General features: G+C 39.3%; 1 protein-coding gene across 3 annotated transcripts; it reads left to right on the top strand.

Moving 5' to 3' along the window:
• The first annotated feature begins 244 nt into the window (after window positions 1-244).
• Window positions 245-26,987, top strand: pcasp3 (paracaspase 3). 3 transcript variants are annotated; one of them, XM_004915974.4, is made up of 15 exons: window positions 245-554; window positions 10,027-10,119; window positions 10,951-11,069; window positions 11,707-11,860; window positions 12,357-12,535; window positions 13,727-13,823; window positions 16,221-16,256; window positions 16,393-16,596; window positions 18,312-18,489; window positions 20,233-20,307; window positions 21,392-21,519; window positions 23,870-24,010; window positions 24,212-24,363; window positions 25,078-25,203; window positions 25,596-26,987. In XM_004915974.4, the coding sequence occupies exons 2-15, from the start codon at window positions 10,110-10,112 to the stop codon at window positions 25,893-25,895; spliced, it is 1,899 nt and encodes a 632-aa protein (XP_004916031.2). In that variant the 5' UTR covers window positions 245-554; window positions 10,027-10,109; the 3' UTR covers window positions 25,896-26,987. The 3 variants fall into 3 exon arrangements, with proteins under 3 accessions (XP_004916031.2, XP_002934617.3, XP_017947873.2); XM_002934571.5 differs by having other exon boundaries at window positions 246-511; XM_018092384.2 differs by lacking the exons at window positions 245-554; window positions 10,027-10,119 and adding an exon at window positions 10,189-10,304.
• The last annotated feature ends 248 nt before the right edge of the window (window positions 26,988-27,235 follow it).

Below are 27,235 nucleotides of genomic sequence, written 5' to 3'. Positions count from 1 at the left end.
TAAATAAAAATATACATACATCACATTTTCAATGATGTGACCTACTGCTGCAAACGTACCACATTTCCTGGACACCTGTAAATCCAAGTTGTGTTTAATCTGTTATCAATAAAATAGGCTATCATTATTTTATTGTTCCTTTTTTGGCAGGGTTTAGGAATTGCAAATGAGAAAGCTTGGCAGACGCCAGGAGTTGTATAAGCTAAAGGTGGAAGCTGCAGCAGTAAGCAGCTGACTAGAGCGGCAGGCTGAAGCCCTCATTGCGCGCTAGTGATTACAGGCAAAGGTGATTGATGGTAGGGACTTCACGCTGACTCTTTACTTCCTGTTTAGCGTCCAGTTTCACTTTCACTGCGGTCTCCCTCGCTATTGGGCAGCCTTGGAGCTCGCATTCCATCTGTGACACACTTAGCAGCCAACTAGGAAGTGCCTGTTTGCGAGATCAAATCATGGCTTTTATTGAGCTCTTTTTATATGAGCAGCCTGCACTGCCCAGTCGGCCATTCCTCAGGTGAGTACTTCTACACATTCCCGTACTTGCTGATTATACCCAGGTACGTGGGATTCAGCTAATATATCTGATTTATTTGATGTCATGTCATATCTAGTAGTTTGTTCTTAAAACGTCTCTGAATTGTAGCAGGTGGTTACTGCTCCTGTCCCTGTCAGGGTGAAGACACACTGAGCTACTAGTAGCTGCTACTTTTTCATGGTTACTAAACTCCAGAAAATACCCTGCCATAGACAATACTGAGAATTGCCTCTGCTAAAACACACGTAGAGACAATTATCAGCATCAGCATTGTCTATTTTAGTAGCCACGGCAAGTAGCCGCTACTAGTAGCTACCTGTGTCTTCACCCTTACTGTGGCACCGCTGTTTCCAAAGCAGGTCACCATAGATAGAAAATACGGTGAATGGACTGTTTGGGGACCCCAACCCTGGACTGGATTGGCAAGCAGCTTAAATATACCTGCATATTAGTTTAAATAACAATTTACTGTGATGGCAGAAAAATACAATAAGTAACATATTCTGTGGCTTGTAGTTCAATTTGTCAAGTAAATTTCTCAATCCCCAACCTGTAGCTCGCGAGCAACATGTTGCTCACCAGCCCCTTGGATGTTGCTCCTAGTGGTCTTAAAGCAGGTGCTTATTTGTGAATTTCTGGCTTGGAGGCAAGTTTTGGTTGCGTAAAAAAGGTGTACTGCCAAAGAGCCTCTCATAGGCTACCAGTCCATATAGGAGCTAACAAATAACCAATAATAGCCCTTATTTGGCACCCCTGAAAACATTTTCATGCTTGTGTTGCTTCCCAAATCTTTTTACATTTGGTAGTCTTTCATGGGTAAAAAAGGTCAGAGATCCATGTCTTAAACAGCAAACACCGGAAAGGACCAATAATACTAGCAAATGTTTTAAGTATTCAATTATTCTGTACGGTCGCACTGCTTTGGTAAACTTCATAAACTGTAATATAATTTATATTAAAACACTGTGTAGCCATGGGGCTGCCATTCATACTCTAGTTGGCTGAAAGGCTCATATTTGCATAGGTGATAATAAGCATGTTGTCAGCAGGCTCGAACTGGGCCGCTGGGACACCGGAAAAAAATCCCCCGGCGGCCCAGACCTGACCCTTGCTTGTGCTCCCCCTGCCCGACCATTCCTCCCTTGACGCGTTAAATTTACACATGCTCAGGGGAGGACGTTGGGTGGGGGACCCTGTGGGGAGGGGGTTAGGGAATGTGGCCGGCAGGAGCCCTGGTGGGCCCTGCACCCCCCAGTCCGATCCTGGTTGTCAGAATACAATAGTATTTGTACTGGGGGTTGAAAAGCTTTATATAAATTTAGGGCATCTGTCACCAAGAAGTATTGTATTTGCACACAACAGATATAGACTATTCCACTTTAAATCAGCTTTGGGACTAGCTGTGGTGACTAAGATTCAGCTGACTGAACGCTTAGCAAAGAGAACTGCTTTAGAAGGTCTGCAATATGGAGAGCAGGAACATATTTTATATAGCACACGCATGAAGCAGGCACGCTTGTCACACATCTGTCTGTTATATGAGAATTGTACAGTTGCTGTTAATAATTGTGGGCATAAATGCTATCTGTATGTTGGTTTCCACAATGCAAATCAATGTGGACCCAACTAATTATCTTACAGTCATCAAAACTTTATATGGCTTGTCTTACCTATCTTTATACATTGATTCTCAGATTTTTCCTTTTGTCTCAATAATAGTGTAGGTTTTGTAGATCTTATAATGCTGGTTCCATGGTTAGCACTGCTGCCTTGAGCACTGGGTCGCAAAGTTCAGTTTGGATATGGGGGGAAGGTGGTATGTTCTCTACATGTTTGTGTAGTTTTCATTCCACATTCCTAAATAAAAAAAACAAAAGACAATAAAAACAGGTAAATTGGCTTCTAAAAGTGGCCATACATGCTTCTCCCGATATCCCCACCTACGGGTGGGCGATATCGGGCTAATTTGGTCGTTTGGCCCTGGTTTGGGGACTGCATCAACGAGCCGTTGCAGTCCCCGATCTGACTAATTTTTAAAACTAAAACTAAATATAAAGGTGAACTACCCCATTACCAATGAACAGATGCCAGAGAAATTATTCTAGTATAAAATCATTTCTGTAAGCTAAGAATTTTCATTTAAGTACAGTTTCAACTTGGAAAATGCTTTACAAAAGAATATCACATGATCCCATGGTTAATTCTTTTACTTCTCTGTAATTCCTTTCATTTCCAGGGTTGGCCATAATGCAATCACATCAGACAAGTGTAACCGTCAGACAGTTAATATTTACACTACCAAACAGGAAGGAAAGGGGGAGGCGAGGCTTTAATAATTACTTCTCCATTTTTGTAAAAAAAATCATGAATGAGTAACTGACTTATATTATATATGTTCCATTACCTCTATACTTTCTATTATCATTAATGGGGAGGGGAGAGATTCTGATTGCCTTGGTGCTGATTGGTATGTATATACTATTGGTAGTTTGTTCAGGATTTTGGCCAAAGCATAAACAGAAGTGCAAGAGCTGCTTGGGGTCTGGGCTCACAGGGAGGTAATTGAAATGACCTTCATAGAAACTACCTTTACTCCTAATGATTAACTTTGGAATAGGTTCTCTACCAAGGCAAACATTTTGGGTTTAATAGCTTGATTGTTCCCAAAGCACTGTTAAATATTACCATATTTTATTTAGCTATGTCCCCATAGTTGTTATATTGAGCAAGCAGTGATGTTTTGTGTAATTCAGCCCTAGCAGATAATGTGAAGTTTATAACAATTTGCTGTTGCAGAAGTGCATTCTTTCTTAATACACATTAGTCTGAACGGGAAGAATTCCATAACTCTGTCCTGTTAGTTATATATGCCCTGCTAAAATTCCAGGACATAGCCAGAACTGAACAATTTGGATATTAGTTTATTAGCTGATTACATTTTACATGGTCCATTTTTATGTTTTCACCCTTACTTTGGCAAAAAAAATTAACTTTCCCTTGTATGTATAATAAAAGCTAGATCTGCGCTTGAGAAAGAGGGATGGGAGGTCCCCAAAATGTAGTGGATGCCACACAGTTTGCACTTTATAACTTTTAGTAAAAGGGTGTAATTTCCTTTTCAATATTAGTGTACTTGTGTCTACTCTGCATGTTATTATAGATCGAACCAGGTAAATCTACTGATTAGAAAAGGTACCCCTCAATATCTTCTAATTTCGTAATATACAGCAGACACAAAACATTTAGAGAGCAGTGGGTAATTCTGTGAAAGATAGATAAGAGGAGGGAGTTGGGAATAGTATGGGAAAATGGTGGTGGAGATTTGTTTGGAGGGAGTTAATAATGGCATGGAGGATCACAAGTAGTATATACAAAATGTAGAAGCTGGTACTATTATTAAATGTACTTTTACAAACACAAAAAGCCTGACTGGTAAAATGGGAGAGCTGGAAGTACTGGCACTGGAGGGGAAATATGATCTAATAGGTATAGCTGACTGGGCAGTTTTAGAGGGACAGGGAAAATAAAAAGTAGAAGGGATATGTCTGTGCAGAAATGAAGGGGTTGGAGCCTTATGGGTCCAGCAAATTAATTGTAGGGGTATGCTATAGACCCTCTCAAGTTTGTTGAAGAGGACAAGATTTTAATTACGCAGATACTGAATGGAACAGTACTGCCAGAGCAGTTTTTAGGAACTTGTTGCATGACAATTTTATGTCTCAGGTTGTTAAGAAACCAATCAGAAATCATTCTATACTGGATCTAGTGACAACCCAGACTGTTTAGCAAAAGTGCAAGTAGTAGAACTCCTGGGTAATAGTGATCATAATATTTTCTCATAGCATGTTTGGTACAAAAAGCAAATATACACTGAGGCAGCAAAGGCTCTGAATTTAAGAAAAGCAAATTTTAGTTTCTTACGGCTTTATGTTCACTGCTAAAACAGAACAGAAATGGTTGTCATTTAGTATCATATTAAAGGAGAAGGACAGGTAAAAACTAATTAAGCTTTATCAGAAAGGTCTATGTAAATACAGCCATAAGCACTCACAGAAACGCTGTGCTGAGTTCTCTATCAAAAGAAACACAGGATTTCTTGTCTCTTTGTTTTCCTATGCCAGACACACCAGCTCTCTCCTCTCTCCCCTCTCCTGCTCCCCCTCCCTCAAGAATGATAAGAACTCCCTCCCCCCCTTAGGAATGTGTGATCAGAGACAATCAGCAGGAAGCTTCCTCATAGTCTTAAAACTGCGCTTGTACACTGGTCTTGGTCTTGGTGCAGGAGCGAGGCATTATGGGAACTTTACAGAGCTCAGTGGTTTTTTTTCCTATGAGACTTCTGATCATCTGAACAAGTGAAATATGGGGAGACTTAAGGGCACTATTGAGAGAACTGAAGTTATGCCTGCAGCTTCAGATTTACTCTTTATTAGCCTTTCCTTCTCCTTTAAATCATTTCTGTTCTCTATGTATTCCCTTAACAAGTAAATGTAAGGTCCACCCATGTGGCTTAATTCAGTCATAAGAAAGAAGAAGAAAGCATTTAAAAACTTTAAGTCAGAGAGGACAGAAGCTGCATTTAATTAATATAAATACTATAACAGCAATCCAAAAGGCAAAGATAGAAAATAAGGAGCAGATTGTTGCAGAGGCAAAGACCAACCCCCAAAATTTTTCAAAGTACAGGTATGGGGCCTGTTATCCAGAATGCTGGGGACCTGGGGTTTTCTGGATAAGGGATCTTTCCGTAATTTGGATCTCCATAACTTAAGTCTGCTAAAAATAATTTAAATATTGAATAAACCCAATAGGCTTGTTTTGCCTCCAATAAGGATTAATTATATCTTAGTTAGGATCAAGTACAAGGTACTGTTTTATTATTACAGAGAAAAAGGAAATTGTTTTTAAAAACTAGAATTATTTGCTTATAATGGAGTCTATGGGAGATGAACTTCCCGTAATATGGAACTTTCTGGACAACGGGTTTCCGGATAATAGATCCCATACCTGTATATTAATAGTAAAAAGATGTGGGTTCAGAGTGTGGTTCCATTAAATAATAATTTAAGCCTGGCAATTATAGGCCTATAAGTTTAAAGGCTATTTAACGATGTTAAGGGATCATATTCAAGATTATGTTCTAGAGAATGGCATTATGAGTGAAATCAGTATGGCTTAATGAAGGATAGGTCATGTCAGACAAATATGATTGCTTATTATGAAGAGGTTAGTAGTTAGACAGTGGGGTTGCAGTAGATGTGATCTATTTGGATTTTGCCAAAGTGTTGGGTAGAGTGCCCCATAAATGACTGCTTTCTAAACTAAGGTCTGTTGGTCTTTGTAATGTTGTGTGTAGATGGATAGGAAGATGGCTACAGGATTTGGTACAGAGGGTGGTTGTCAACTGTATGTTCTCTCACTTTTATTTTTGTTCATTAATGACTTAATGAAGGGTATTGAAGAAATGTATCAGTGTTTGCAGATGACACATGCAACCCAATTAATTCCATCCAGTATGTGGCATCCTTGAAACAAGATTTTGACAAACTGGCAATTTAGAGTGGCAGATGATATGTAATGTTGATAAATGTAAGGTCATGCAACGTGGGAAAATTTTAATATTAAAAGGGTTTTTTTTACAGTGAAAGCTGTAAATTTGTGGAATTTTCTCCATGAATCAATGGTCCTGGCAGATACATTAGATTAGATTAGGGGTTGGATGTCTTTTTTAGCAAGTGAGAAAATACATGGTTGCTGAAAGTAGCCCATAGGACAAAGATGATCCAGGGACTGTTCCAACTGCCATCTTGGAGTCATGAAAGACATTTTCTCCCCACTGAGGCAAATTAGAGAGGCTTCAGGTGTGTTTTTGCCTTCCTCTGGATTAACTAGCAGTTAGGCAGGTTTTTATATAGGCATAAAAGTTTGAACCCAATGGACGTGTCTTTTTTAACTTAAGTTACTGTGTAGCTTTCTATGTTAGCTGTTAACTGAAGAAGCACCTATCTCAAACCTCACCTTAATCATCCTCCAGTCTAAACTGAAATATCCATGATAGGAAAGAAGCATTTAACACAGATAATCGCTCAAATGTGCCTTAAGGCGAAAATGTAAATCACCGGTGGGATGGCATATGGCGCTGCGAGGCAACTTCGGCGATTTCTGCAAATCGCACCACTGCGTATCCCATCCCACTGGTGATTTAGATTTTCGCCGGTGGGATGTCATATTGGGGAGATTAGTCGCCCGCAACAAGGGAGATTTTTGCGGGCAACTAATCTCCCCCGTGTGCCAGAGCCCTTAAGCTGTGCACCTAGTTTTTTGCTTTGGGTCCCACAAGGGCACCAATCCCACAGTTTGGGGCCCTCCCTTTAACACCTTTGATCCCAAAGTGGCTAAGTAAAACCTGATGATTCATCAGAAAAGGCATGTGCCGTACATCTAAAATGTAAAAATTTGGCATTGAAATGAATATAAACGTATATTTGAAATTAACTCCATTCGGTATGTACCAAAGCTTAGAACAGAGAAAGTTTATCTTATAGTTTATCTTATATTTACATATACATATTTTAAAAGCAGCCATGGGTTTATATTTTCATGTTATAAACCATTTGGTTTTTGTTTCTGTATAGTTATGTAATAATCAAATTTATTTTAATAATTGCCAGCACTGGTAAGTTATGTAACCCAGCATTATAAATAAGTTATGGTAAATATGATGGGGCTTATTTAAAAACATGCCATTTACTGCATTACAGTAATAATTAGCTTAATATGCATGTCATTTTATTGATGCTACTGTTTCTCAGTAATTTGTATAGTCTAAGACAGGGGTCCCCAAATCCATGAGCACATTTAAATATAAAAAACTGTTGGGGAGCAACACAAGCTCTTAGGAGATGATCAGTAAGGGCTGTGATTGGTTATTTGGTAGCCCATTGTTGACAGGCAGACTACAGGAGGCTCTGTATGGCAGTACATGAGGTCTTTATACCTCGAAAGTTTGCCTCTAAGCCAGAAATTCAAACATAAACCCCTGCTTTGAGGCCACTGAGAACAACATCCAAAGTGTTGGTGAGCAACATGTTGCTCGTGAGCGACTGATTGGGAATCGCTGGTCTAAAATGTCATCTATATATTACCATGTTAGGGTACAGATCCTTAGAAAAAGATAAATTGTGCATAGTTCAGTAAACAGGAAGAACACCAGTTAAGGTGCAAAACAAGCAATATGTATAACTTGTAGTTGGTTAAATAGTAAGCAAGCTTTAATAATAATTATTATCCTGAGATTTTAAAGGTATGATTTATTTGCATTTAGTAATAATATATAGTAAAGAATTTCCTGTTGAACAACATCTCTCTTTCTATGGCTTATAAAAATAATGATGTAACCTATGCAAAATTGTAGACTGGGTGTAGCGGTGTATACTTATGTGGTAATTGTACTGTTTTTCTAAGGGTGAGATGATTCAGAGATTCTGATAACTGTAGATACTGATTCAAAAATCGCAAACTCTACACATTTTATTTTTTTGAAAGATAATTTTGCAGAATACAGAAAAGTTTTCAGTTCACATATTTGCACACAACTCAACATTTTAGATGAAACCAAGACATTTATAGCAGTAAATTACAATGTAAGAAATTTTCTGTGTTTAAAGAGCAAATCTGCTCCCTCTTTTGCACTTGTACCATTTTGTTTAATAGGGTGTTAGTGCGCAGGACAGCTCTTTCCCGCACAGGAAATAACCTGATGGGTAGAAAAGGATTATCCTGAAATAACAATGAATAGTAAATTAGTCCTTTAGCAGGGGTAATTTTATTACATTGGTTGCAAATTTGTACCAGTTTGGGCAGTAAACCATAACAGTGAGTCATTTGCCCTTATTTTATTTAGGTGCAGTTGACAGATAAATGACAGCTTGCTATGGTTTCCTGCTCCGGTGCAAATATGCAACCAATGTTTGGAACAGTGCCCGCTGACTATACAAAAATATCATTCTTTATGGCAGTAAAAATCTCTTTCCTGCTCAATATGTACTGGAGAAAAAAGGAGTTGGTTGGCTTTAGCAAGAAAAAGCAATATTACAGATCAATTGGCTACAGCTTACTTAAACTGGCCATACACACACCGAAACCTCGTTTCGTACGATATTTGGTGCGTGTATGGCAAGTCGGTGAGTCGACTGATATCGCAGGAGGCTGCTGATATCGGTCGACTCGCCAATTGCCCAGGTTAAAAGATGTTGATCGGGTGCCATAGAAGGCGCCTGAGCAAAATCTGCCTTCAGGGCTGAATCAGCAGAAGGAGGTAAAAATCCTATTGTTTCTACCTCCTTATCTGCCGTTTCAGCCCTGAATGGTTAGTGGCGGATTGAACGATCTTTGAACGATCGCAAATCGCCACGTGTGTGGCCACCTTTATACTCAGGTGCCGCCCCCCCTACTAGGGCTGTGACACATGGCAGCGCAATTTGCGGAAGTCACCAAAGTTTCCTCTCAAGGTGACCGGCAAATCGCGCTGCCGCGTATGCCATCCCACCGGTGATTTACATTCTAGCCGGTGGGATGGTATTTCAGGGAGATTAGTCGCCCGCGACAAGGGTGATTTTTGTGGAGCAACTAATCTCCCCGTGTGTCACAGTCCTTACAGATTACAGGCGTGGGGCCTGTTATCCAGAATACTCGGGTCTGGGGTTTTACGGATAAGGTAATTTGGATCGTCATACCTTAAGTCTACAAAAAATAATTTAACCATTTAAACCCAGTAGGATTGTTTTGCTTCCAGTAAGGTTTCATTGTATCTTAATTACCATCAAGTACATCAATGTACTGTTTTATTATTATAGAGAAAAAGATATTAATTTAAAAAAAAATTGAATTTGCTTTTGATGAAGTCTATAGGAAATGGCCTTCTCATAATTCTGAAATTCTGGGATAATGGGTTTCCTGATAACAGATTCTATACCTGTATCAAAGACACCTATGCAGAAGTTCTGCAGAAGTTTTGTGCACTTGAAGCCAACTGCCTGTCCTTATTATATCAGTTTCCATGTCCACTGCTTAGTCCAGAGTTAGCATAATATAGCAGTTAATGGAAAGCAGTTACTTACTTACTACTCTTATATTGCTTGTTTAGATGCTACATTGAAATGCTATATCCTATGGGCAATAACTGAATGGCTTCTCATAACAACTGTGAATTAAGCATGTTCATTTTTGTGATGAAAATATACAGGCTTTATAATCAATGGACATTTTTATGTTTTCTTACATAGGTAAAATACAATGATTAGACATTTTAGACTTTTAAAGGCACTGATTTGTGAAAATCAATGAAACTAACAATGTTTGATCCTCAAGAATATTACATGTTAGAAAAGGTTCAGCAGTAACGTCAAAGATTGTATTCCTAGTATTTGTATTACAATCTGGATCACTTTCTGATTTCTAATAGTTGTTCTGCTTTCTTTATTTTATATGTGCAGCTGGTTTTGGTAACCACAAGGTTTAGCAACATCATAGTATGTGATGCCATCTTGGGCCAACTTGATTCACCAAATGAGCAACTATGTTAAAAGGTGGGAAACCTTTGTTTCTAAGTATGATTTATTAAATTATACATTGTAGAGCTTTACAGTTCAATTTTTGTCTTAAGAAAAAAGCCAGAATACAAGGCTAGGTAATACAGACTATTGATGCAATCAAAAGAAGATGATAGAGAAAGAAACTCATCCAGCCACCTGCATGCAAGCCAGCCAGTCAGGTACTGCTTAAATAATGAAGTACTACTGAGCCAACTGGTTGTCTTACAAGGTGCCACGGTATGAGTCTGTGCATTTCAGGGTCAGCTGATTCCGTCATTGGCCTGAATTTCTAATTGGATGATCAACATATGGATTGATGGTTATGCAGTTAATTAATTTTTGAAAGTCCCAACCTGTTATGGGTGATTAAAGAACAGTAATGATTATAGCTTAACAGAGAGCAACATTCCCTAACAATTGGCACAAAGTATCATGTCTGTATATGTGGTGAAACTTTCTTTTTTTTTTTTTGAAACAGTTAGGGTTCCGTATTATTTACACTGAGTCGACAATCCTTTCTGTGCCTCAAATTAGCATTACTGTGTACTGCAGTTTCAGATTTATTACTACCACTTCTGCATTCTTTGCTGCCAACATAGTGCCTAAAAAAAACACCAGTGTTCCTTGGTGTGTGACAGCTCTTACATACAGAACTAAGATATACATTGGCATTTATGTGTTAGTATCATTAGAGAATACATCATTATTGTATTGGTTTGGCATGTGTTTCAGACCAGCCTTTACTTTTTTTTTTTTTTTTAAGTCTTTGATTCCTGGACTTGCTATCTTAATGGGGCAATAACCTTTGTGTTTCTTTGTTTGCAGACATTGTTATTGCAGAGCAGCCAGTGTGTGCCTGTGTTCCCAGGGACTTCCCCCTCACTCTGCGCTGCCGGGCCCAAGGCTCTTCACCTCTGTACTATCAGTGGTTTCTGCATTCTGAGGTCATTCTTTCTCACATTTACTTCATGTCTAGTGCATGCCTTTACTCTGATATCATGATGCAAACATTGACATACATTTGTATGTTTTTATTGATAGAATACAAGTGAAACAGAGACATGCACCCTGTAAATTTCAGTGCTTGTCTCTCTTAGCATATCTGTATTTTAACCCATAATGCCAACAAACACAGAGCCTCTGGAGAGCCTCTAGTCCTCCAGAATGATTCAGCAGCTTATCTGCTGGCCTCCCCAACCAATATCTGGCCAGGTGTTGATCAGAAAAGTTTGATTTTCCTGTTGGATTGGGGACCACATTGGCTTATTGAGGTTGTCCTTGCTCCAATGGCTTCTATTCCTGTTGTTCTAATTCAATCAAATTAGGCCGATATCACCCTCTTTAGGGGGGCATATTGGGATCTTAACTTACATTGCCACCTTTAGATGTTTCCTAGAACTGGCCTTTAAACTCAGGTGATGACATTTCCCAATTTTTTTGTTTGTTGTACAAATTAATTCAAAAATGTATATATATATAAGATTATTATATTATAGTACTATATGGTCCTAGATTATTTATCGTAAAGAGATCTTATATTAGCTAGCTGCACATTGCCATTTAAGATTTGTCTTTTTCCAGAGTTTTTGTAAAGAAATTCCTGGGGCAAACCAGCCAGATCTGCACATTGTGACACAACAGACACAGTTGTATATCTGTCGAGTAAATGATCAGCATCACCATTTTGCATTCAGTCACTGGGTAAAAGTCAAAGTCCTAAAGGACATTACTAAAGGTAGGACCTATATTCTCTGGTTTGCACATTTTTTTTATTAAATAGTAAAGATAAATTTTCCTCCATGAAATAAAAAGCTTTCAGAATCATGTACTCTCTGATTGCTGATATTCTCTTCAATTTCGCCATACACTTAGGGGCTGATTTACTAACCCACGAATCCGACCCGAATTGGAAAAGTTCCGACTTGAAAACGAACATTTTGCGACTTTTTCGTATGTTTTGCGATTTTTTCGGATTCTTTACGAATTTTTCGTTACCAATACGATTTTTGCGTAAAAACGCGAGTTTTTTGTATCCATTACGAAAGTTGCGTAAAAAGTTGCGCATTTTTCGTAGCGTTAAAACTTACGCGAAAAGTTGCGCATTTTTCGTAGTGTTAAAACTTAAAAGGTGCAAAGTTTCGCGTAAGTTTTAACGCTACGAAAAATGCGCAACTTTTCGCATGCACAAAGTAAATTTCCTGTGATATTTTTTCACTTTTGTTTTCTTACAGATTATGTACTGCCAGGATGGGAGGGTGACCCTGTCTTTATAACTTACCCAAACCCTGCTCACCTGACATCCCAACAGCCAGTGCAGTTCCAGTGCTGTGCCATAGGGATCCCAGCCCCCAAGTACCAGTGGTACCTGAATGGACAGTGTTTGCCACATAGAAGAGGGAGGAAGATGCAGGTGAGGAAAGCAGCTGTTGTATAGCTTTTGTTACCACTTGCAGCATAGCCAGTGTGATGTAAGTAACATAGCTCTTGTAATAGATGGAGTAGGGCCCTCTGATCCCATCAGCTGGTATTTGCTTTCCATGTTATGTATGTATGTATATCTTTATTTATAAAGCGCTACTTATGTACGCAGCGCTGTACAGTAGAGTACATTAATACAAACAGGGTGTTAATAAGATAATAATAGATAAATACAAAGTATAACAATAAATACAGCTGCAATAAGTCAGGACACAAGAGGAAGGAGGTCCCTGCCCCGTAGAGCTTACAATGTTATGGCCATAGTCAGCTATGGAGACTTGGAAGCTTGGTGGGCAAAACTCACAAATTTCACTATGTGTGCCATAGGCCAAAAATGTTTTGGCAGAGGCCACTGACTTCCTGATTTGTTTCTGTTTATTGTATTGATTGCAGTTTCCCCACTGTACATCCCTGAGGAAAACTTGATTTTTTAATTTCTAGCAATTTTAATTTGCCTGTTTCCAGCACAAGACACAAGAGTTTTCCAGTGTATGTGCCTGCACCTGGGCTGACGCAATGGTTTAGGGTGCAGGAAAGAAAAAAGGCTAATGTCAGTGTTGGGGCTGATTCTCTGCCTCTGTTTTTCCGCAGGCTGAGATCAGCCTTGTGTGGCATTGGCCTAAGCACAAGAACAAAAAATTGATATATTTAAAAAAAAAAAAAAAAATCACAAAAAACAAAAGCTGCGGACTAATTGCAAATTTTCTTACCCTATATTCCCTCACTTGCTAAAAAGCCATCCAATCCCTTCTTGAAGCTATCTAATGTATAAGCCAGTACGACTTGATTCAGGGAAAGAATTACACAACTTCAACTTCACAGCTCTCACAGTAAAAAATCCTGAATATTTAGACTGAACCTCCTTTCTTCTAATCGGAATGGGTGCCCTTGTGTCTGTTGGAAGGACCTACTAGTAAATTAGAGAGATTATTTCTTAGAGGAAACATTCTTAGAATACTGCTGTCTACTCCAGCTTCTCTACACCCAGTATAAAAAGCACAAACCTTAAATATGTAACATTATGTAGCTGAGGTTATTATATACTAAAAACCTTTATGAAACAACAAATAATGGAGCAGCATGACATGAGGAAACATTACCTTAATTTGTTACTTTCATTTAGATAAAAGCAGTAAAACCGAAGGACTGTGGAAGTTATCTGTGCTGCGCGACTAATGCCAAAGGGGAGAGGTGGAGTGAACCTGTTGAACTCACTCTTGGTAAGTAGAGATGAAAGTATACATACCCTGTGTACATATATATATATATATATAATATACTATGTTGGCCCAGTTTCTATGTATTATGTACTTGGCTGGCCATGTCAGTATTTATTGTGTAGTATACTAGACTAATTTGTATGCATTGTGTACTGTGTTAGGCTAATGTATATATCATTTACTATGCTGATTGTATGTAAAAGTATATGATCTGTTATCTGGAAACCCATTATCCAGAAAGCTGTAAATTATGGGAAGGCCATCTTCAAGGGAACATATAATTAAAGATTTACAATAATACCTTAAAGCAGTGCTGTCCAACTTCTACGGTGCCGAGGGCCGGAATTTCTCTAGCATACATGGTGGAGGGCCGCTAATGGAAGCCAATTTTGACCACTCCCCTTTTTGAAACCACACCCACTTCAAACCACACCTATTTTATCACAATGGTGGTAGCACAGCAAAATCCCAAATGCTTGGTCCTTACTGTGGGGATATCAACCATCATTCATATGTGAAAGAATTATGTCATATTAAGATATACCCTTAAATTCCATATGCCTCCTCCTCCTCCCCTGTGGATAGCAGAGCAACCCCCAGTACATAATTACACTCCTTAGGGACCATTTAATGGCTATTTCCAACTGCTAACAAACTCCCACAACAAACCCCTGCCAGGTTCACCTCCCACAAGCAGCATAGGGCAAGCAGAGTATGGCACACACAGGCAGCACTCTGCCTGTCCTATGCTGTCTGTGTGTGCCATACTCTGCCTGTCCTACCCTGCCTGTGTGTGCCATGCTCTGCCTTCCCTAAGCTGCCTCTGTGTGCCATACTCTGCCTGCCCTACCCTGCCTGTGTGTGCCATACTCTGCCTGCCCTACCCTGACTGTGTGTGCCATACTCTGCCTGCCCTACCCTTCCTGTGTGTGCCATTCCCTCCCTGGCCTATGCTGCCTGTGTGTGCCATACTCTACCTGCCCTATGCTGGCTGTATGTGCCATACTCTGCCTACAGTACCTATGTCTGAGGTGTGAAAAAGTGAACAATGGGAGCCTGAGGTGTGAACACTGCAGGGGGTGAACAATGCAGGTATTAAAAGGTGTGAAAAACACTGGGGATTACATTTTTAAACAATACAGAGGGATTACAGCCTGGATCTGAGGTGAGAACAATCCGGGGGGGCAGTTAATCTCAGTACTGACAACCATTTAAAGCTTACACAAAGGTAAGCCATCAAAGCAGCCAGACAGGTGGGGGGCCACACAGAGGGGGTTCGCGGGCCGCCAGTTGGACAGCACTGCCTTAAAGGACATGTAAACCCCACACACAAAAATGTAATCAGTGAATAGCCTCTTTGAAATCTTTCAATACCTGCTACACTGGTTGTCCAGAGGTTAATAGTAGGGCTGCAACATCTCCTTAATCACTTAGATTTCCTTCTCCTCCTCTAACCCACTCGCACCCCTCCATCGGAAATTTGCTTTGGGTGTTGGCTTGTGGGCATGCTCAGTTGTTCTAAGCTCAGATTACTAAACACGCCCCCAGTCTAGCATCCAGTAAAGAGATGGCATTGCTGGTTCCCATAGAAACTCAGCTCTAGCTGTCTGCTTCAATTTTTCTCCTGAGCTCAGCTTTACCATTACAGTGCTCAAACAAAGCAGAACTTTTAGCAAAGACAGTTGTGCCTGTGTGAGCCTGTATTCTTGATGAAATGTATGCTGAATAAGGGTCTGTGTGTGTGTATGCTGTTTGCAGATTTAAATGTATCCAATTATGTATCAGAGGAAAATATGGCTGCTGAATGAAAGCTGCTATTTGCTTTAGGAAAATGTGATGGTGCTGGCAAAGGGAGGGGATATATACAGTACAAATGATGGTTGTTTTCCTGCAGCAATACACTGAAAAAAACACTGACTTCTCTCTTCTAAGCTCCCCAGCAAAAAAACCTACATTGTGTGTGGTTTCTACCCTTTACTTTGCAAGTATCTTGGGACGTTGCCATACATTTAAGGTTGATGCCCAACAGGGAGATTAGTCACCTGTGATAAATCTTTGCTTCCACGGGCGATTTATCTCCCCAAAAAGCTTTTCCACCAGCAATAAAGGTATTTTTTGGGAAAAAAAACTTAGGGCAAGCTCAACATATTTTATTAGAAGGATGAAAACAGTAGGAAAGGCTTGCATTGTCCTTTAAATACCAAATGGTATATATTATTTCTCTGTATGGGTTTTCAGCTTTTCTGTATCCCTCACTTTTCCCACGTGTCTAGAACCTTTCCTATTATTACATACCAAAATATCCAGTGCAAGAGTGCCCAGTGCCACAAAATTTAGTCAACTCTGACATGTTTATATGGTTTTTAAGCATTACATCTCTCTTTCTTTATCCATCAGAACATTCCCCCACAAGACAGAAAGACATTTTTTTTGGCAAGTATAACTATCCCTATAATATAAGTATGATTACTTATGATTTGTATGACTGTTGTTCAGTACCTGCTTTATGAAAATTAGATGTGATGAACCATGAAGCATCATATCTGATCTGATTTTTTTCTTTTGGCAGCGGTAGGGAAAGTGGCTTTAATAATTGGCAACAATTGTTACCTGAAACATCCCAACCTCCTGGCTCCAGTGGTAGATGTGTATGAGTTATCCAACTTCCTTGAAAAGCTGGAGTTCTGTGTGATATCACTGGTGGACTTGACCCATAGTGAAATGCTGATAGCAGTTAACAAGTTCCTACAGTTTCTTGATAATGGAGTGTACGGTGAGTATTCATAAATGGGTTCAATAAAGCTGATTGTCCTGTATGACAAAAGAAACATTGTCAAAAATGTGCCAACCTGCAGAGGATGACATACCTCTGCCATAACTTCTATGATGCAGACAGTGCAGCATGGGTTCTAATGCCAATAGCCATACATTGTATCAGTAAGGTAAATAAGCTGAATGTGCCTCATGATTGTTCATTGCTAAGACATTATGCTTTGCAGTGGTGGCTCCTGTATATCATTCCAATTAGTTACATAGTTACATAGTTACATAGGGTTGAAAAAAGACCTGTGTCCATCAAGTTCAACCCATCCAAGTAAACCCAGCACACCTAACCCACACCTACCAATCTATACACTCACATACATAAACTATAAATACAACCACTAGTACTAACTGTAGATATTAGTATCACAATAGCCTTGGATATATTAGGTACTGAAAGCAGTTTGTACATCCTTCCCTGTTTCTGTGTGGGTTTCCTTTGGGTACCCAGTTTCTTTTTACACTCCAAAAAACATTTAGGGCTCTGGCACACAGGGAGATTAGTCGCCCGCGACAAAACTCCCTGTTCGCGGTCGACTAATCTCCCCGAGTTGCCTTCCCCTACCATCCCACCGGCGACAATGTAAGTTGCCGGTGGGATGGCACACGCGGCGGCGCAATTTCGTGCAAATCGCCGAAAAAGCTTCGCAAGTCTTTTTCGGCTATTTCCCAAAAACAAGCGGCGGCGCGATTTTGGAAAATCGGCGAAAAAGACTTGTGAGGCTTTTTCGGCGATTTGCGCGAAATCGCGCCGCCGCGTGTGCCATCCCACCGGCGACTTACATTGTCGCTGGTGGGATGGCAGGGGAAGGCAACTCGGGGAGATTAGTCGCCCGCGAACAGGGAGTTTTGTCGCAGGCGACTAATCTCCCCGTGTGCCAGAGCCCTTACTGGGGCAGGAAGTGATGCCCTTTACGAACAATCTCAGCAGTAAAATCTCAGGGAATCCCCTGTCACACCTATAGCTTTGTGAGGAGAAGGTATGCTGACAAACCACATTAAGCTAAAGCTGGGCTTGCTGAACTGAAACTGGGACCTCAAGGAAGTGCTAGGAATATATAGTGTGTGTATATATATATATATATATATATATATATATATATATATATATAGCAGGTTTATGAGGATCGAAACGCGTAGATGCGATGATTAAATAAACAAAAACATTTTTTTACTTCACATTCTGATGCCGTGAGTGCTTTCTATAAACCTGCTGTCGATTTTTTGGTCAGCACCCGGCGAGTGCTTTTGGAGTGGTGAGTGCCGATTTTACTTGGACTATATATATATATATATATATATATATATACTGTAAATCTATAAATGTTGTTTTCTGTTTTTATAGCAATTAATAACTTTTTAAAATATTGTTTGTCACTTCAGATCTCTTAATGGCTCTAATAACATGCTAGGTTGTTTTTTATAAGTAACATTATTAAGTATACATCATGCAGCAGAGTCAGCAGGACATAGTGACTTTGTAATGAAGAAAGAAAATATATGAACTGAGACTGGTAGGGAAATCAGCTGACCCTACATTAGCCAGGCTTTGACTGGCAATCTGTGTATGTCTTAATTGCTGCTTGTCCACACACATTTGCAGACATAGCTACACACAAGATTATGGCTCCACAATGCATTCTCAATCTACCTCTTTCCTTGCAGGGCTATTTTACTATGCTGGCCATGGCTATGAACGCTCTGGGAGAAATTACATGGTTCCCATTGATGCCCCCCAGCCTTACAGGCCTGAGAACTGCATTAGTGTACAGAAAATTCTGCAGAAGATGCAGGAAAGGAGAACAGCTTTGAATGTTGTACTCTTAGATACGTGCAGGAAATGGTATGTGAATCCTCTGGGAATTATCTATACCTCTATTAGCACGTAACAGTATCACTTTTTATTTATGAGTTTTTTGGGTGTAAGTATACAGGTATATCATCAACAAAGTGATATGGTTGTGTAGTCTAACTATACTGTCACACTGTCAGTGAATAAGCCCTAAAATCTAATTTGCAAATAATAAGAATTTTAAAGTGAGGCAATACAAATAGAGGGAAAATGGGGAAATAGAATTTTTAGGTAAACAGGGGGGTGAGAAGGAGAGCAGAGGTGGCTGCTATAGAGAATACTGTCATGGGAAAACATGTTTTTTTCAAAACACATCAGTTAAAGGAACAGTAACATCAAAAAATTAAAGTGTTTTAAAGTAATTCAAATATAATGTGCTGTTGCTCTGCAAAAAAATTGTGTTTTTGCTACAGAAAAGCTACTATATAAATAAGCTGCTGTGTAGCCATGGGCTCAGCCATTCAAGCTGGAAAAAAGGAGAAAAGGCACAGGTTACATAGCAGATAATTAGTAGATAAGCCCCATATAATGGGGGTTTATCTGTTATCTGCTAAGTAACCTGTGCCTTTTCTCCTTTGAATGGCTGCCCCCATGGCTACACAGCAGCTTACTTATATAAACTATAGTAGTCTTTCTGAGGCAAACACACCAGTTGTAGCAATGCAGGGCAACAGTACATTACATTGTAATTACTTTTATACACTTTCATTTTTTGATGTTACTGTTCCTTTAGTAGAGCTTCTCCAGCAGAATCCTGCATTGAAAGGCTTTTTTCAAAAACACTTTTTTGTTTATATTTCATTTAGAAATGTCACTTGGCGCTAGCCATATTCATTTCCCAGGGTGCCACAACCATGTGACTGTGATAAACTTCTCTGATAAACTTCAGTCACACTTTACTGCTGAGCTGCAAGTTGGAGTGATATCACCCCAGCAGCTGATCAGCAGAACAATGGGAAGGGAGCAAGATAGCAGCTCCCAGTAGATAACAGAATAGCACTCAATAGTAAGAAATCCAAGTCCAGCTTGTGACTCCTCTAGTTACATGGGAGTAGGAGAAACGATAGGTTACCTGAAAGCAGTTCTAATGTGTAGCGCTAGTTCTTTCTGAAATCTCAGACTCAGGCACAATGCACTGAGATGGCTGCTTACAAACCAATATTACAGCTAAAAAAATAATTTGTTGGTTCAAGAATAACATTTTAAATGGTAGAGTGAATTATTTGCTATGTAAACAGTGTAATTTAGAAATAAAAAGTACACCATAAAAATCATGACAGTGTCCCTTTAATTACATAGAATGTTCTTTGGTCTATCACAAATATCAGGTCAAAAATGTGCTCAACACTCTACGATGAATGCAAAGGGGACTTCCATTTGTAATCTAAATCTATTTGACCATATAGTGTGCACAAAATATGGAAGACATGGTGTGCAGTGCAGAGCCTGTAGAAAGGCATGCTTGAAGTCTCATTAACTAAGATTAGCACAAGTGCTAGGCTTTACTGTGTACATTTTCTAGCATTAATGCCTGTTAATATGAATAAGGAAAAAAGGCTTATGTTTAAATAAGTATTTGTATTTAACTTTTACCCCTGTATATTATTTACAACTATGAATGGTCTGCTTTTCTTGGGGAAAGAAAGCATTTTAGTTTAGATTTTAGATTTACATGATTTATAAGATGTACATTTTGCTTATCAAGTTTAGGTCAGTATCTCTCTTTTGCTTCAGGTACAATGCTGACTGTGCTTTATCAAAAGTGAATCCCCTCAAACCATTTGGGAACACTGTCTACGGCTACGCCACGTAAGTTATTGTTTGTACATTGTATATAATATAATTTGGCAATGGCCACATATTGAATACAGTAAGATGTACCCTTATTAACACATTAAAGGAGATTAAAAATTTAGCATAGTAACTTCATGGAGTTTTAAATGATCAAATGAAAATAAGCATGGGGCTTGCCAATACAGGGATGACTTATTTGGTTTGCCATCTTAAGTATATTTAATTTTATGAATTTTATTACAGTTGAGGGCATATTAAAGTTAACTGCAAAAAATATATAACTGCTCGGTAGTTTTGGAAACTGGGAAATGGCTGGCTGCTTTGGTTGCTAAAACAAATTTATCAGTGAATTTGATTTGGGTTACACACCTGTGGGATTAAAAATGGCAAAGCTATATGCTGTGATAATAAACTACCCTTAGTACAGTTCATCTTGGCTGCCATTGCAAGGAACATAAATAATAACAGTGCTTACATTGGAGCAGCAAAGACTTGTTTCCATCATTTTGATTACATTTAATGGGAATGACACCACATCGATTTGAGATCTTTCTGACATATTTCTAAACAGGCTGGAAAAGCTAACTAATGTGCTGTACAGTAATCCTTGTGACACAAGGACTTAGGTGATACAGGTATGGGATACCTTATCCGGAAACCCATTATCCAGAAAGCTCCGAATTACGGAAAGCCTGTCTCCCATAGACTCCATATTAATCAAATATTTCAGAATTTTAAAACTGATTTCCTTTTTCTCTCTAATAATAAAACAGAACCTTGTAATTGATCCCAACTAAGATATAAATAATCCTTATTGGATGCAAAACAATCCTTTTGGGTTTAATTAATGTTTTATTGATTTTTTAGTAGACTTAAGGTATGGAAATCCAAATTACGGAAAGACCCCTTATCCGGAATACCCTTGGTCCAGAGCATTCTGGATAATGGGTCCTATACCTGTACCATGTCTTATTATCGGGTATGATCTGTGCAAAGATGCATTTTCTTATGGCTCTTTAAGAAGCCCCAGTTTAGGCCCAGTTCCTTTCTTTGTGATTGTACTTCCATTTGTAACACATTGTATGTCATGCACTGTTAGGTGTGAGAATGCAGAGGCCTATGAGGTACAGGATGGAGACTCCAGCTCTGGGATATTCATGACATATCTAAAGAAACATATTCTAGAAGAAAAGAAGGTTACCCACATGCTGGAAGATGTCCTAGAAGGTAATGTTTACAGCTGAATTATATAAACTTCAAGGGAAACGTTACTTATTTTTCCAACTAGATATGTTATAGAGACCATAGATAGTTGGAATGACAATCATCCCGGTCAATGACAGGAGTAAAATAAAGTTCTCCATTCCCATTCAAGTGCTTTAAGGAGAACTAAACAATGAAATGCTGTATTTTTTATATGTAACTTACTTTACCTGCCTAAAGGTTCAACATATCTATCTAACTGTTTTACAAGCCTGTTTTACACAGGAGCTCACCATGTTGCACTTTATTAGAAGTGTCAGTGGCACTGCACATGCTCAGTGTGTTCTTGGCTGCTGCTGATAAACCAAGCTTAGGGGTTGTCGAACATCATCAAGCTATCATAAAAAGCTGATGCTACAGGGCTGATTATTACATTCTAATACAAATAACACTGGTATTTGAGCTGCCATTTAATAAGAATATGAATCAACCTTGTATCGTGACATTTATATATATATATATATATATAAAATTGTGGAAAAATATTAACAATCTCAAGGTTACAAGTCCATCTCCAGAGATGTAGATTTGCCTTTGGCCACAGTGCGCAACATTATCAAGAAGTTTGCAACCCATGGCACCGTAGCTAATCTTTCTGGGCGTGGACGGAAGAGAAAAATTGATGAAAGGTTGCAACGCAGGATAGTCCGGATGGTGGATAAGCAGCCCCAAACAGTTCCAAAGAAATTCAAGCTGTCCTGCAGGCTCAGGGAGCATCAGTGTCAGCGCAAACTATCCGTCAACATTTAAATGAAATGAAATGCTATGGCAGGAGACCCAGGAGGACCCCACTGCTGACACAGAGACATAAAAAAGCAAGACTACAGTTTGCCAAAATGTACTTGAGTAAGCCACAATCCTTCTGGGAAAACACCTTGTGGACAGATGAGACCAAGATAGAGCTTTTTGGTAAAGCACATAATTCTACTGTTTACCGAAAACAAAATGAGGCCTACAAAGGAAAGAACACAGTACCTACAGTGAAATATGGTGGAGGTTCAGTGATGTTTTGGGGTTGTTTTGCTGCCTCTGGCACTGGGTGCCTTAAATGTGTGCAAGGCATCATGAAATCTGAGGATTACCAAAGGATTTTGGGTCGCACTGTAGAGCCCAGTGTCAGAAAGCTGGGTTTGTGTCCGAGATCTTGGGTCTTCCAGCAGGACAATGACCTCAAACATACGTCAAAAAGCACCCAGAAATGGATGGCAACAAAGCGCTGGAGAGTTCTGAAGTGGCCAGCAATGAGTCCAAATATAAATCCCATTGAACATCTGTGGAGAGATCTTAAAATTGCTGTTGGGAAAAGGCGCCCTTCCAATAAGAGAGACCTGGAGCAGTTTGCAAAGGAAGAGTGGTCCAAAATTCCCGGTGAGAGGTGTAAGAAGCTTATTGATGGTTATAGGAAGCGACTGATTTCAGTTATTTTTTCCAAAGGGTGTGCAACCAAATATTGAGTTAAGGGTGCCAATAATTTTGTCCAGCCCATTTTTGGAGTTTTGTGTGACGTTATGTCCAATTTGCTTTTTGTCCTCCCTTTTTTGTTCTGTTCCAATACACACAAAGGGAATAAAAATGTGTATAGCAAAACGTGTTACTGCAATACTTTTCTGTGAGAAATATTTGATTTTCTGGAAAAATTTCTGGGGTGCCAACAATTTTGGCTATGGTAGGCAGGTAAGCAGAGGATCTGGAGCATAGAGACAGGGACACCACTTCTTCAGTCAAAAACACAGGTTTATTTAGGGCAAATTCTTTCCAACACAAAGCTTACAGAAACACAGTTTATCATCATACAGTTCATGGTTATGATTTGTTCCTTCTTCAGTGCTCTCACCTTCCAGGGTAACTTCCACACTTTGGAACCTTTATGGGGTTTCTCACCATCCCCAGTGACTTTCACACATCCATGGTGACTCTCACATTCGTGAACACTCAGGCTTCACCTTAAGGGCTGTGACAAATGGGGAGATGGCATTTTGGGGAGATTAGGGAAAACAAGATAGGGAGCTACTGGTAGCACATTTGGAGGCACAGATTTTCCCTGCTAAAGGGCTGTGGTTGCCTTGGACTGGTACAGCTGTAATGTAGGAAAGTTTACTTGTGGTTTTGTGCATAGCACCTGATAGCGAATGAGCTCCAAAGTGCGTATGAAGAAATGTTTAAATACCTTTTTACTATTTTAAATGTTAAATACGTTCTGCGAGTAGCAGCATTTTCTACACTTTCTGAGAAAAGCGTTTGCATTTAGATTTTAATTCATAGTTTGCACTAGCTGCTTCCTGACCCATTCAGTAGTATCTGCCTTTTCCTCCAGATATTGGAAGAGACCCTTTGATAACAGGAAAGCAAGTCATGGAAATCAAACACACACTAACAGAGTCTCGAGCTTTGACTGACAGGATCTGCAGCCCACAAAGTGAGCGCTTAAACAGAAAAGCATGGGACAAGGAAAATGGTAGGGATAACACAGTTTATATTTATTGTTGTTATTCTGGTCTGTGGGGTTCATTAAGCAAACGCAAACATATTACCTTTATGGGATCTACTTTTATGGCTGTGGTAAGAGGGGTGTGTCAGTAAATAAGTAATAATATGTACATTTTGTTCATACAAGTTAGGTTCAGTATCTCTAAATATATGCTCCCTTGTCTTTCAGAGTTGCCCAAGCAGATATTACTGTTCTCTTGTGGAGTTGAGGTAGAACTGAGCTTCCAGTCTGTATTCTCCAACCTCATCCACATTTTTGCCAGATTGATCCAAACTCCATCATATCTGACTGACATAAGGACCATTCTTTACATATGCTCTGTAAGTATGCTTTCTCTTCACTGCTTTTCAGGTGCAAGAGAGTCATTGTAATAGATAAAACAACTGTGGGCAATTATAAAATTGCAGTGTAATTTCTTACCCCCCTCCCCCAAACTGGCACAAAATTATTTAGAACTTCTGGGCATAGGGGCTTTTGCACTTTTTGTCATAAGCAATGAGCTTTTTTTCTCCTTGGTTTTTCTCGTGCAAACCGTGTTGGAGCCACTAAGCATTACAGTTTCTCTTGTGTTTTTTTTCCTGTGGGAAAAAACAAGGGTTTTTGTGTCTCACTGAAATAAAACACATGGCAAAAATTTAACACAGTTTGTTGAAAAATGTCACCACTCACGATTACTTATCAATGCCAAGTGTAAAGTCAATTGCTCCTTCATACCATACTACTCTCTTCCCTCTATTGTGACAGTGAATATAACACATGACTTAAAGACTTGTGATGTAATTAACTGGTATTTATTTACCCATTTTTGCCACAATGGGTTTTTTCTGTATGGTTAATTTCTAAAAGAGTTATTAATTTTTTGACGTGGCCTGGTTGGCCTTTATATGGAATGCCTCTTGTGCCTAATGGTTTATTTACAATAACATAAACAAGGGGTGCTTGGGCATTTTACTAGGATAGTTTTGAAAGTTTTTTTACAACTAACTGTTGCACTTATGATTGTAAATGAAGTCTATGATGTTTGTTTTCCTTAGGACTTTGCAGAGCTTTCTATTCCCAACACCTGCAGACTGGGCCACGAGGACTCCCTCCTGGCTATGGGAAGTGAAGGGGAAGGGGCAGACTGTATGCTGAGACTTCCAGACCTACAAAAATGTCAGGTAGGTCGTTATCTGTATTCTTCTTTAGAATTTGATGGATAAGGAATAACAAACACACTACTCTGTTAGTATCCATTATCGGCTTTCCAACTATTGTGAATTACAACATCTAGCTGGGAGTTTTAGCAGGAAACAGTGAGAAGGCTGCAGCACATATGTCCCTGGTATAGGGTAGGCCTTACATCATATTTTAATTATTAGCCCCCCCATCATAGGTGACTTCACAGGCTACAAACTAATATGGTACAAGTATAATTTTCTATGACAAAGACAGGCAACCTTCAGCATTCCAACTGCTGCAAAGTAAGCAGGGACATGCTGGGGCCTGGATTAACTAACTGGACTTGAGCAGCAGAGGCTAGTAGTTTTCAAATATTTTTCTGCATTTTCAGAATGACATCTTCATCAAACTTGACCTGCAGTGCACAAACATGGGGACAGGCGTCTGCTTACAAGAGAGTCTGGAGCACAGGATCCCCAAGCCTTGGGTAGCAAGATTATTTAGCCAGAAAGACTTTTCGTTGGACAGTGCAGCTGGTAGCTCTGATGACAGCAGGTCTAGGCAGAGACTACAGAGCAGCACAAACTCCCATACACTAGGACATGCAGGAGGAATATCTTTAGGAGCTCAGTCAAAGTCAAGCAGTGAGCCAGAGGAACATGATGAAGGTGACATTTTTGCTGCTAAATAAGAGGTCCTGCACAGGCTAAAGACATTTTAAATATGTTCCAAACACACAGACTGGATTATCATGATATGGAAACTTGAACTGATATTGGAAAATCTGCCAGATCTTAGCCAGTAGATTACTGTCCTGTGCCTTTTTTGATGGAACAGACCTTAGCCAATTACTTAAGAGGTGATGCAGGGATATTCAAAGTATAGAAATATGCTCTATGTATCCAGTGTGGATACTAAAATGTTCCAGGCACTGTGTATTTATTGGTCTATATAGTCAGTTGGAGCATTGCTTGCACCAGTAGATATGCTCCATCTTTAAGTCTTAACGTACAAACATTTATACTATACTGGTACATGTCTGTATTAAGCTGACCTTATTCAGTCTGTTTGAAAAAGATTCATCATCTAAAGTGTTCAGTAGTCATGCCCAAACAGTATGTTGCTATCATTATTGTATGGGGAGATACTAGTGTTAATTTATGTGCATATATGGTACAGTTAGACTAGGTATCATTTTCATGCTGACATTTCATACATTTCCCCAGAAGGCTCCAGATTTTCCTTTATAACTTTATTACGTTTGGCCCATCCCCTCTACAAATTGTTGGGGGGCAGTGCTTGACATGCAGATGGACGTCATGAACAACATAGCTCAAAATGTCGCACAGGTAGCTCTCAACCTCAATGATAGTTGTAGCCCTCTGTGCCCTACACCTTAATTTATCATAAGAGTAAATGTACTATTTCAGCCTGCAGCCTTGTACCTGTATATGGCCAGGGAACTACTTGAAGATTTTGAATATGTTGATGTTTCTGTAACAGAAGGGAATATATTATGCATTATATGAAGGTCCGCCCAGTGTGGCATTACGTTGGCAGCATGCTCTGACATGGTTGGCTGTATACATTCTGTTAGATTCATAAAGTCTTTCCAGATACTTGCCAGAAGCACTTGTGAAGCATTAAGTGCTTTGTCTCTTTCCACAGGAAGAACGAGTATTGTGCACTTCATACTAATTGAAAGTTCTCATTGATTGAATAATGAAATAATTTATTGTGTTGGCTTTGTATTTCATAGCAATAAATGCATTCTTTCTTTGTTTTCTGTGTGTTCTTTAATGTTTCTTTATCATACCATCCTTAAAGGCCAGAATTAGAGAAGAGGGAAACTTTTTAGCAGCCTGTTCTTTCTTTGAAGGGGCTTCTTTGGGAGTATAGGCAAAGAGAAATGCCCTCTCTGGCCTAACAAAAAAACTGGCCCTGCAAATATAAATATGCAAAAGTAATTGAACGCCATGCATTTTCCTAAGCATCTCTAGAAGCTTATAATGAACCTTATTAACTAGCTGG

This window comes from Xenopus tropicalis, chromosome 3 (assembly GCF_000004195.4).
Source record: "Xenopus tropicalis strain Nigerian chromosome 3, UCB_Xtro_10.0, whole genome shotgun sequence".
In the NCBI taxonomy this organism is placed as follows: Eukaryota; Metazoa; Chordata; class Amphibia; order Anura; family Pipidae; genus Xenopus; species Xenopus tropicalis.
This window is presented reverse-complemented; position numbering and strand designations above follow the sequence as displayed.